Source organism: Apaloderma vittatum, unplaced genomic scaffold (genome assembly GCF_000703405.1).
Source record: "Apaloderma vittatum isolate BGI_N311 unplaced genomic scaffold, ASM70340v1 scaffold747, whole genome shotgun sequence".
NCBI classification, from domain to species: domain Eukaryota; kingdom Metazoa; phylum Chordata; class Aves; order Trogoniformes; family Trogonidae; genus Apaloderma; species Apaloderma vittatum.
In genome coordinates, this window is record NW_009724291.1 from 59,762 (window position 1) to 72,091 (window position 12,330).

The 12,330-nt window shown below is 37.7% G+C and overlaps 1 protein-coding gene across 1 annotated transcript in view; it reads right to left on the bottom strand.

Annotated features, from left to right (window-relative positions):
* Window positions 1-4,639, bottom strand: part of LOC104268654 (rho GTPase-activating protein 5-like) — a 40,138-nt gene extending 35,499 nt beyond the window's left edge. Inside the window, 3 exon segments of the mRNA XM_009872394.1 lie at window positions 864-1,037; window positions 1,040-1,156; window positions 1,158-4,639. Coding sequence (XP_009870696.1) covers window positions 864-1,037; window positions 1,040-1,156; window positions 1,158-4,586 — 3,720 coding nt within the window. The 5' untranslated portion in view covers window positions 4,587-4,639.
* Window positions 4,640-12,330: the final 7,691 nt, after the last annotated feature.

The window sequence follows — 12,330 nt, forward strand, 5'->3', positions numbered from 1 at the left end:
TACTTATTTTGAGACAAAAAAGAAAATATCTAACTGATCAGGAACACTCCTGACTTAATCTTAAACAAAAACTACATCCAAGACAATTATTGCTAGCCTAAATTTGAAATCTAAACTATAAAGAGTATACAGCCAGAGCCTACACTACCCTGATATAATAATTTTTAAAACAGTAAGTCGAAAAATAAGTAACCAAGCATAAAGACTAAACTAAAATGTAGATATTTTTCAAAATGCCACGTTATTAGAAACCCACACTGGGCAGACATTTTGTTCTTTATTTTGTTTCAGGTACAGGTAGCACAGCTTTCAACTTGATTACTTGTTTGTCCGCACTACGAAAATGCAGCAGTCAGTAAAACCACTTTACAAAGTTTCCTCATGCTCTTGTTTTAGAGCTCCAGGTAGACAAGTGAAAATTAAAAAGAAACCACTCCTTTCATTCACCAGCCCTAAACTTCATTCCAACAGCCGGATCTGCAAGAACTGAAAGAACCAGTTCTACCCAAGAACTCGTAAAGCACCTTTTTTAAAAATAAATAAATATATATGCATGTTACAATTAACAAAAAAGAATCTGTGGAACAAATTCTGCCTTCGGTTACTAAGAGAGACTGCACATGGACATAGAGAGGTGAAAAGAACTGAAACACTGAATAGCTGATTAGGAAGACAAACCATATCATTCTCTCAGGTTTGCTAGTTCAGAGCAAGTTAACTAGAAACTTGGACAAAAATCAAACAATGCTGCATCAAAATTTTAAAGCACCCATTTCAAAATAGGGTGCTACCCCGGCATATTTTGTCTCTTCCCTTCTTACAATGCACCAGAAGTCGTAAATAAAATTTAAATCAAGACTTACCTTCTTATCTTCTTTTATTTTTTGGGTTTTCTTTTTCATTTTTTTATCATCCAATTCTTGATCTGATGTAATAGCGGGGTTATCTATGCCACCCTTCCATGTTTCAACAGGTGAAAGAAGTGGGTCTTCTTCACTTCCACGATGTCTTCCTTTTCTTTTAGTTTTAGAGGTGGTAAAAGCCTCATCATCACTTGCATCCGAATGTGTTCTCCTATAGTAAGACTTAGCTTTGCTGAACAGAGTCTTAGACTTATATTTGTATTTCGAAGGTCTTCTTTCCCCGTGACTTTTGGATATTCTATCAGAAAACCCATTTTCTTCCTCACCTTGGGTATTTATAACAATTGAGTTTCGAACTTTAATAATCCGATTCTGACTGTCATCTGGAACTGCGTATATATCATCTGCAAAGCCCTTATGTTTGAAAATAGTGTCAATAGGTTCAGCATAGTTGTCAGATTGGTCTGGATCTTCTGGTGGTGCCGCGGGCACTCGAGAAGGCTGTTTCCTGGGGTTTTTGCCAATACCTGCTTCAATTGTTTTCAGGAGGTTAGGATCCAGTTTTTTCACATTTGTTCTTGGAACGAGCGGTTTCGGTTTTATTGGGGGAGGCACTTTATGGTTGCGTTCATGGTCATGACAATTGAGCGGTGTACTGTGAACAGGGTACTCATTTCCTTCCAAATCCAATCGGTATTTTGAACGGTCACTAGGTGCTGGGAGTAACCTTACATCATCACCAATTGGACTGTAAGGTGGTGGTCCCTCAGTATCATCCTCTGAATCTGGATAATTATAGTCAAGGGAACTTCCTCTGGGAGATCTTGGAAAAACATCTTCACTTGTATGTGTTGTTTCCCTTGTGCTGTCTGTCATATAAGAACTTTCAATCATGTTTTTCTTCTCTAACACGTCACTGAAGAACAACGTGAAAACCTCAGTTTGACGATGATATTGAGATAACGAATACAAAGCTGTAAACTTCGCTGTAATCTCTGTTGCTATGTGTTCTCCTTCAGTCATGAGTTCCTTGATTGCTTCATTCTCAAAGAAGTCTGCCTGGCTATCAGTAACAGCCACCAACTGGACAGGAATCGTATCCTGAACTTCAGAAAGAAATGCCCGAAGCATTCCCATGGACGCCTTTCGCTTTGCGGAGTAGACCAGTATATATCCATGCACAAGTTCATCTTTCCTTACACCAATTGAAGAATGGTACGATAATATAGTTATCTGTATTCTACGCCTCTTTTCACCTATTATTTTATCAAGCATCAAGGAATTATTTTGGCCAGCCTGAGCAGCACTACAGGAGTGAGAGTCAAGGAAGGGTGAAAGAATAAGATCCACACTGAATGGATCTCCACACATGGCACACATGACGATTCTTAAGTCAGCTTCTGAGAGATCCTTAATGGTGGGAAGTGGACTTACAACATCAAAATTGTGTTTAACTGCTTCCAGTACTCCTCTCAGAGCTTGTTTTATTTGGGTCTCGTTAAATTTGCGCGGATATGTACCAGCAGGCACATCTACGAAAGGACACTGTAATTTGTTGGCCAATTGCTGTCCCTGATGTCTCAGAATAGGTAGATTCTTGCTAACGCTGTCCCTCTGGTTAGCGAGTATTAACGTAAATGGAAGATTAGCCATATACTTGTCTCTCCTTATCTGAGATGCTTCAGCCCTTATTTTTGCAATGCATTCCCCAATAAAATTCAGTGATTCAATAGAGTTAAACACACAGAAACAACCATGTGGTTTGAAGGCTGAGGTCCACAACTGAGTGAGCAGGTACGGGGATTTTGCATCAACTGGCCTAAGATCTAGCTCATATATTTTTCCATCTAATGCATATTCATCATCAGTGGATTGTGTCCGAATTTCATTTGCCAATTCTTGTGCAAGGCCATCCTTGCCCAAAATGAAAAGATTGACTTTATCAATGTTGGCACTATCGTGGTACAAATTTGAGCGGCCATGGTCTAGTTGCAGAAGACTGTTGGCAAGTAACTGCTCTACTTTAATGTCCGTGCAGTTTTGGCCACTGAGACAAGTTTCTTTAGTTGGGTGATAAACAAATCCTATGTGTTTAAGGAGAAGAGATTCTCTATCAGGTGCAAGTTTCTGTAAAGCTTTGTATCTAGGTTCTTCACTCAGAACTGCATGAATTTCACTCATTTTATCTGAACTTGGTGTTGCATTAAGATCCAGGTCATAAAACAGCTCTGAATGTTCAAAAAGCATTTCCTGAAACTCCTCTTTGGCTTTTTCAACAATCTCCCTCTGATGCCTACCATACACTTCCTTACTATCTGCATCAGTGATGTATTTGAATGCTTCGTCCTCTACCACAAAACATATAACTTCTTCCCACGGCTGCCCAGGTGAAATGAACTGGATTTTCTCAAGAGTTTTTTTGAACTTCTCCTTCATTTCCACCCTCCTTTTTTCAGATATGAGATGCTGCACATGGTTTTGATAAACTTTTTCTGCCTCTAGCGTAGTGAGAAGGTCAAATGGAATCCTTCTGTCATTCACTTTATCTATATGGTCAGTTTCATCCCAGGGTGTTTTTTCCAGCACTACAAAACAGGACTGGAAGTCAGGCCTTTTCTCCATTAGCTTCAAGGCTTCTGACCAGCTCAAGTGTTCAATCTCATCAAGATTGGACAGAAGAGTATTAAGAGCTCTTGGCAATGCATTAATGTATTCTTCTTTTCTTTTTCTAATATGTTCCTGTTTAAGCTGCTCTATGTGTTTTGAAAACGTATTTTTGGCCTTTTTTGTTCCTTCCAAATTTATGTACTCCTCATAATCAGGGTGGTTTTTCAGTTTATTACTAACAGTTTTCCAGGTTGCATGATAGTCTCTCACAGTTTGGACAAGTTTTTCAAACTTATCCGTGGCTGTAACAACTAGCTGTCTTTGAGTTTTATAGGCATCCAGATAGGGGATTATTTTAGGTTTACCACGAGTTTTATCCATCATTTGTACCAGCGCAGTAAAACATGTCTCAATATTGACATTGAATCTTGCCGACGTTTCCACTACCACAAGGTTCTTCTTATTCGAAGCAAAGGCCTGAACCTCTCGCAGATAATGATCCACACATTCATCACATTTCGTTGCTGCTATTATTATGGGCTTTTTAGATTTTGAGAGCTGGATATAGAGATTATTCACAAATTTAAGTTGATCATCAAACTTCCTGTTGCATCCTTGGCTTACGTCAATGCACAATAAAAACCCATCTATGCTTAATTTCCCTTCAGGCATTTGTTTTTGCTCAAAGTCTTGCTCCAAGCCTAGCTGATCTGTGCAAATGTACATTAGTTTCTCTGCTGACTGCAGTTTGGAGGCAGCTGCACGTTTTATATACGGTTGTAAATTGGTACTCCGATGAGGCAAGAAAGTCTGATCATCAATGAACTCGGTCTGTTCAATTACATGAATTCTGCACTCAATTCCATCCTCACCACTTTGTGTTACGTCACCCCAGTACAAAAAGTGGTCATTGTTAACAACTCTTCCTCCAAAGTCAATTGTGCTAAGCACAGAGGTATGCTCAGGATAATATTCATCTGCTTTTGAACGAACGAATCTATTGCACAAACACGACTTTCCAACTCCACAATTACCTTTATCCTTTTCAGTTCCAGACAGTCCAACAACACTAATAGCATAAGATGGGGGACGTGGCTCTTTGTTTTTTGCCATCATAACTTTCCTCTCATCCTTTTGCAACTATCAAGGTAAGTATATGTGGTTTTCATTCTGGAGAGGTTCCTACAAATTTAAGTTGTATATCCAGGGTTCCAGAAAGAGCTTTCAGTTGTTCCTGCTTCAACTTGTCATTTAGAGAACCTCAGATAACCAGGATGAGGAGGATCATCTTCCTAAAAAAAAAAAAAACAACAAAGAGGGAATAAAGATTGCAGGTATTTCCTTTCTCAAGAACTTTTGCTTGCTCACTCTGAAATTGTTTTCTATGTACATTAAAATTTTACAACTACCTTAAATAACATCTTAAACTCACAATCCATTCATGTTAATGCTATCTATATTATAAATGTAGGCACAGTTTAATAATAGGTCATCACTGCTTTTGACAGGTTTTTACAGCACAAGAGGAATACTGCAGAGACTCCACCAATGGGCCACTGAGCTGATGAAGGGACTAAAGCATCTCTCATATAAGGAAAGGCTGGGAGAGCTTGGACTATTTAGTCTGGAAAAGAGAAGGCTCAGGGGGAAATCTCATCAACGCCTACGAATATTTGGAAGAAAGGTGCAAGGAAGGCAGAGCCAGACTCTCTGGTGGCATCCAGCAACAGAACCAGAGGCAACAAGCACAGACAAACACAGGAGATACCATATGAACATCAGGAAACTCTTTTATTGTGGGAGTGACCGAGCGCTGGCTCCCTCACCGCAGATATTCAAAAGTCTCCTGGGCAGCCTGCTCTAGAGGACCCTGCTTGAGCAGGGAGGCTGGACAAGATGACCTCCAGAGGTAGTTCCTACATCATTCTATAATTCCCTGAAAACATTTTGAGAAAAATACTTTTCTCATTTTCTAAGTAAAAAGAAAGCTATCACATGGCACAATAAACAAAAGGCACAGACTATTGTACTTAACATACTTGGGTTTATGTTTGTGGAGTAGAAAATAAGAACATAAATGTATGTAAACAAAACTGTAAATAGCTCTTGTACAAAGAAAAAAGTATAACAAACCAAAATTTTAGTCTCGATATCTCAGTTTCATTTGTTATGTATTTTGGCAATCCTAGAAATCAGTTGTTGCCAATAGTACTGTAGTATTGTTCTTTAGTTTATTAAAAAAAAAGTGTAGGATCTGTCATCTAAAAAGCTTTCAAAAATCTGTTTTCGTATCTGTAAAACTACTTAATGACTGTGAAAACGCATCTAAGTTTGAAGACATGCAGCAGTAAAAGAAGTATTTGTATCACTAAAAGTTGCAATACAAGACAGAAATATTGAAACCTTTAATATCTCTGGACAACAGAGCTTTCCGACTTACTACTACCTAGAAATAAAAAACTGACATTCTGATCAGAAACAGGCTACTTATGTAACAATACTTGTAAGGATATTCATTGACCAAAATATAAAATATACATATCAAAAACTTTCAGTTACAGAAATCATAGTCAAGGGGGGGTTTATAACAAAGTATCATTTTCTTTACAAAATTAAGAGGAAGGTAAACTCAGTCTAATTTTTATACTTAAGCATTTTTAGATTGCAAAAACTGAAACTTTTATGTTGCATTTTAGGAGTGATTTTTTTTGTTTGTTTAAATCGGTTTACTCAAAGACACATTCAGAAAGAGAATCTGTATTTTAAATTTTGCTTTTCCACTGTGTGCACTTTGTTTTTATGTTCTTAAAACACAGAATATAGAACTAACAAAAATGGCTCTGAGGATAAAAGTACTTAGCAAAAGCAAATCCTTCACAAATAGTGTTTATATTACTACAAATAAACCCAGTGTTTTCTTTTTAAAGAAAAGCTTATCATAGTAGCATCATTCACACGATTAGAATGAGAAGTTCAGTCAGCACTTTGACTATAAAATGTTTTCTGTTTACCACAGCACAATACAGATTTGACATGGACTAAACTAGAACACAAAAATATTCACCGACATGATGACTTCATTTAATCAGGAAGACGCTGTCTATTTGCAACTCGTTTACATGAAACAATCAATACTTTCAGATACTCTGCATCCTCACATAGCAAAGGTTCCTCCTTCGGCAATAAACCTTTCGTCAAATCCATACCTTCCTAAATAAGTACAGAGTTAGGTGAAATGGGACAACACTGACAAAGGGAACACACACACACAGTCTCTCACAAAATTTCTGACATGGAAGATTTTCACTATAGTAGAAAACTAATGATGTGTAAAACCAGTGTATGTTTGGGGGGATTTTAACACCATTTCTCATCTGAACTGATTCTACAAAGCAAAGTCACAGAATGAAACCTACATTAATTTAGTAATAAACCTGGTATAAGCCTGACATCACAACGGCTTCACATTTAACATGCAATCATTATTAAAAATTGCTCTCCAAATGTAATATTTTTCTTTTCAATATATCACTAATTTAAAGAAGTTTATAGTTTTGTAGAGTTTTAAAATATATGCACTGGAAATTTACAGTAAGTTAGTTCAGTTATCCTACTTAAATCTGCCTAATTCTGTTATAACATATGGAGAACAAACTCATCACCCTCCCCACCTTCACCTTTGTTATAGATTCAAAGGAGGGGTTGTTTGATTTCCCCAATTAATTTTAGTCTTCAAACTGAAAATAATAGAGCATTTCTGTGTTTAAACAGAAAAATATTGAAGAATACAGAAGACACAAATTATATTACATCACTGCAGGAAGAATCTCTGACCTTCTAGAGTCACAACACAGGACTCTCAGATTTCCAAACGTAGTTATAAAGAAAACAAAGTGTATCACCTTGTAGCTATTCACCCATCTTCCCCCTTAAAAACAAGATTATGAAGACCTAAAGCCCAAACTTACCCTTAGGAAAACAAGGTGCAAAGTAAGATGATCCTGCTGTGATCTTCCTGCAGTAATGTCAGGCATTTAAACAGTGTCCTTCAGTAAGTCCTTCCCTGAGGGATCTGAAAAGAAAAAGTAAGATTTGTTAACTATCCCACGATTATGAAAGCAGAAACAGCAGTCAGAGAAGGTACAACACTTCAGCTATGCGTGAGGATTATTTTCCTCATTTTAAACCCAAAACAGAACTCAGAGCTCGAGCTGGCGTTTCTCTAAACTTAGAGGGTTTAAGTCCTGTAAGCACAGCTATTAAGGCTTGAGACAGAGAGCACGAAATTCTTAAGTGACTGATTTCATAGGTTTAACTTGGTATTGTAACAACACCTCGGTGGCAGAGCGTCTTCAGAAAAAAAAAAATAACACCTCAGATAACACACAAAATGTGAAATACAAAAATCATTGATCACTTCCAGAAGAATCTGGAATTCTTAAGTTTCTAGACCATGTTCTGTAAGATAAAGTCAGTATAGTCAGGAAGTATAAAATATATAAAATGAATGGATGTCTAAACACGTGAATATACATTTTATTACTAGAAAAAAAAAGTACAGTCTACATCAAAACCCTTTTACCTGTAGTAAAGCATTTCTAAATTAAAAGGCCTCAGACTGTGACAAATCAAAAATTGAAAGCATAGTTGTATTTGAATGTTGTAAATTCTCAACTAGGATACAAATTACTAGTATAACCTTGATAAGTGTTGATTTTACTGCAGGGATGCTGCTACAAACCTAAATGGAACTCCTAAAACGGAACTCCTTTCCACAGAGCTTCTTCAGTTTATACTCACACAAAACACAGCCTTGGAGCGCCAGGCCGGCAACACATACTAAGATGCAGAAAAGGAAAAGAATCTGATGCACTTGTACTAGACCATGATGTAAGCCACTTTTAACTAAGGAAAAGTGTCATTTTTAAGCAAGAAGCAGCCATATATATGCCAAACTTAACATCAAGAAAGTACAGCAGAGCTGCTTCACTTAAAATTATATTCTTAGTAATTCAACTTTGCTTTGGAAATAATACAACTAACCAAAAAGTCCAAGCTTTAGTAAACGTTCTTTTGGACACAGAAAGGTTCAGCAACAATGATAAACAATATATCGACACCACAATAATACTGTAATTCTCAATCTGTGGTACCAAGCAACACTAAAATCATTGAGCAGTGGGCTATCAGTCCCACGCTAAGCCTGGCCTAGCTGCAAAGCTGAACTCTCACTCAGAAGAGAAGGCAGGAGGTCAGTCCCATTGCCCACCCTTCCCTCTTAGCTGTGGCTCTCCTCTACGCCCACAGCCAGGTGAGCAGTGCAGAGACCAGGAGACAGAGCAGGGCACTCTGAAGAGGATGTGGAAGAGGAGAGGAGAGGAAAAGTGTCTCTGCTTGCAAGAATGTATCTGGCGGAGGGGGATGGCAGCCCCTTTGCCAGGCAGGCTGCCACAAGAGAAAGCTCAACGACAGGCCCCCACGAGATCGGCCAGAAGTATTAAGAGGCTGGAGAAAGCCTTGTTTTCCAACACGACTCCCAAAGCCTTCTGAGCTGAATTCAAAACAAGAGTATAGATTGCCATATTATTAGCAACTAATAAATACCAAAATAGTTAATCACCTATCATTAGTTAGCAATTGTGGCTGCACAGGAATTTGCAGATGGGTCCAGAGCCAAGAAAATCACTTAGAGATAAATTCTCTGAGTATTCCTGAATACCTTACGAAATTGCTTTCTGAGCCTAAAAATGTTTACCATCTGCAGACGTAAAATGGCTGAAGCAGAAATGTTTTCTGAAAGACCCCCAGAACTGCTCAGGACCAACAACTATTCAAGGCAGCTGCAAACAACGTCAACAGGGAAAATAGGAGTGTTTTTCCTCACAGTCCTTTAATTGCTCTGTGATATTATCTAGATGCAACAGTTTACAGGCCAGTATTTTTCAGGGTCAGTTTAAATTACCATAGTCTTGCGATAGCGTGGTGTGGATTAGCTGGCCAAGCAAAGAAAAGCACATATTAAAAAAAAATAATAAAGTCCATCACAGTGTAGTCAGCTTTGCAGGGGATATGAATACGCCAACAGAAAGTTCCTGTGACCTCTAGAGCAGATCACAAAGTAAATTCTAACACATTACATATCACTGAAATGGTTTGCAGAATGACTTTTGAATGCACAGCACTTGGAAATATGAAAGACCATGATTCCAAGGAAGCTACAGCTCTAGATTCAGGTTACTGCTGACAGTAAGTTTTTATACCAAGTCATCTCTCACTTCACGCTTTTTGAGAATCAACACTTGGCACTGGAAAATATTTAGTATGGTATCTGAATTCCAGGACCTGTCAGCACATCTGTAATTGGAGATCTATCCAAAACATACCAGAATAACAATTCAATCATTTTCACTTCAAGAACCAGTAAAAAGAAAAAAAAAGAAGAAAAAAAAAGAAAACAAAACTAACTAATAATCTAATGTTGATGTAGCTAAAGGTAATGTTGCTACATCTCATTCAATATTTATCAAGAAATATCTTTTTCACTTGAACAAGCATAAGATACCTTCCCTTTAAATCAAAATTCTTGTTATAAACTAAACCACATACAGAGCACACCAAATGTCATCAACAATCTAAATTCACCAATGTCTGCTGAGGTTCTAGCCACTTACTGTGTCCTGTACTCTTTACTAGCATTCTTGCTCTCACAAGTTCTGGTACTGTTAATTAAGTAATCGTACTTGAAATCTTATTTATAAATGAGGGTAAATACAATGCTCCTTGGTAAAATTCTGCAAGTACCAGCCAACACTAGGAGGAAAAAAAGATTCCAATTGCTTATCAGGAATAAGCTCAATCAAGCAATAACAAGATAGTAAAGGACAATGCCTTCAAACGCATTCAGCAGGGACAGTGTGACTAAAAAGGAATACAGTCCAAGTGGTATGGTGATTAGTCATGCTAGGTAAACGAAGATGAGAATGGATTACCCCAACCGCTGCTCATTTCAGATTCTGTTAGTCTGATGACCAACTACCATCCCTAAAGGAGTTATGTAGCCTAGATAATTCTTCCCATACAAAAGCAAATCAATCAATTTATAAAAAAGATTAAAAAAACCGACTGTTCAACTTGATATTAAAATCAGTGCAAAGCTGTGTTTAAAAACAGAAGTTCAAAGCTCTTAGTTCTTACTAAGTTTAGTAAATTTCTCCTATTAATAGCAATACTCTGAATACCATCAGTGTATTACCCAAAATTAAAAAAAAAGGCCTATACTTTATTTCTAAATTCAAAACAAAACAACATGCTTGAGCTGGAATCTAGCATTCCAGGGGACATCTATTATCTTTGTAGCTGTTCACAAAAAACCAAACAAACCAACAGACACCAAACCAACCTGCACAAAATAGATCAAGATACAATAATCAGGTAAACTGCAGGGGTTCAAATTATCAGCATTACAGTAACCTGAACTTAGGCCTCTCAAGTTACTTATCTACAGATTTTTGAATACCTGAGAGCACTCAATATAGCAAAGCCTACGTTTTAACAGTAAATGAAACAGTACAAGTTCACAGGAAAAATAAACTCTTCATTCTTTTTGCACAGAAGCTTCTACCCAAGACATGCACAGGACTCACAGAAGCTTCTTAGTGCAAGACCACCTGACCAGGCTCATTTACAGGAAGAACACAAAAGAACCAATATAGAAATTTTACCAAGGGGATCCAAGAAGGAACTGATAAAAAATAGAAGAAAGAAGAAGAAGTAGATGTGGAAGAAGGGATCAAAGCAAGGACAGAAAAAGGGCTAAAATGCTTTTCCTGCAAAAAGGATGTAGCAACTTCAACAAATTTCACTGATATCTGGATCATTCCATGTTACTTTGCTTGGTGAAGAACTGCAGTACAGAATCCAGGACCCAACAACATAAGTTCTGAGACTTAATTCAAACAGCAGTTTGTTGTTTGACCTTATACAAGTCATATGTACAATTTTTACCTGTGTGAAATGAGAACACTGGTTATCCACGTATTTTTCAATTTACAACAGGAGCAAGTGAAAAGGCATATTCAAGCAGCAAATAATATTCTGCCTGGTAATTGGCCAACTTAAATTAATACTGAGATGCAACACTATACACATTTCAAGAATTGTGCACGCAGGTACTGGTTTTACTTTTTAAAATGCAAACATTCTGCTGCTATGCTTGTACGTCAACTGAGGCAGAATTGCAAAAACGCGTGGGAATTTTAACACAAAGCCAAAGAAACAACTCTAATTTACCACAAAATGTAATGTGCAGAACTAGCCACAGATTAATTAAATTGGCTTCTGATAGGCGTTACTGACTAGAAAAGCACAGTTAATACTCAAATCCAAAATAACTCCACTACAATTGCTTTCGATTTTCCTGCAAGGCATTTTTAACTATTTTTTCTTTAACTATTTCCTTAAAATCCATAAACAACAGAAAGCAATAAGGAGGTACAACTGATAATCTGTAAAACGTAGTACCCTTAAAAGTACTTTTTAAAACTAATGGGGAAAAAAAAAAAGAAAATACCAGCTTACTTACACTGACCTTTAGGCTAAAAATTCTTGGGCAGGGGGCAGGGGGGAACATCAAAAATGATTATGAGCTTTGTGCACCTATTAAGATAGAAAGGACACCGCTATCAGTGGGGGGGAAAAATAATAATCCTGACGGCCCCTAGGCAAATCTCCCAGCGCCATTGGGACTACCCGAGACTAAACTTCTGAGCCCGGCGGAGTTCTTTAAAAGCACCGGAAAGGGTAGGTCAAACCCTCCCGCCGTGGGGGAGGGCAGGGGACGCTCCGGCCCGGTTCCCCCGGC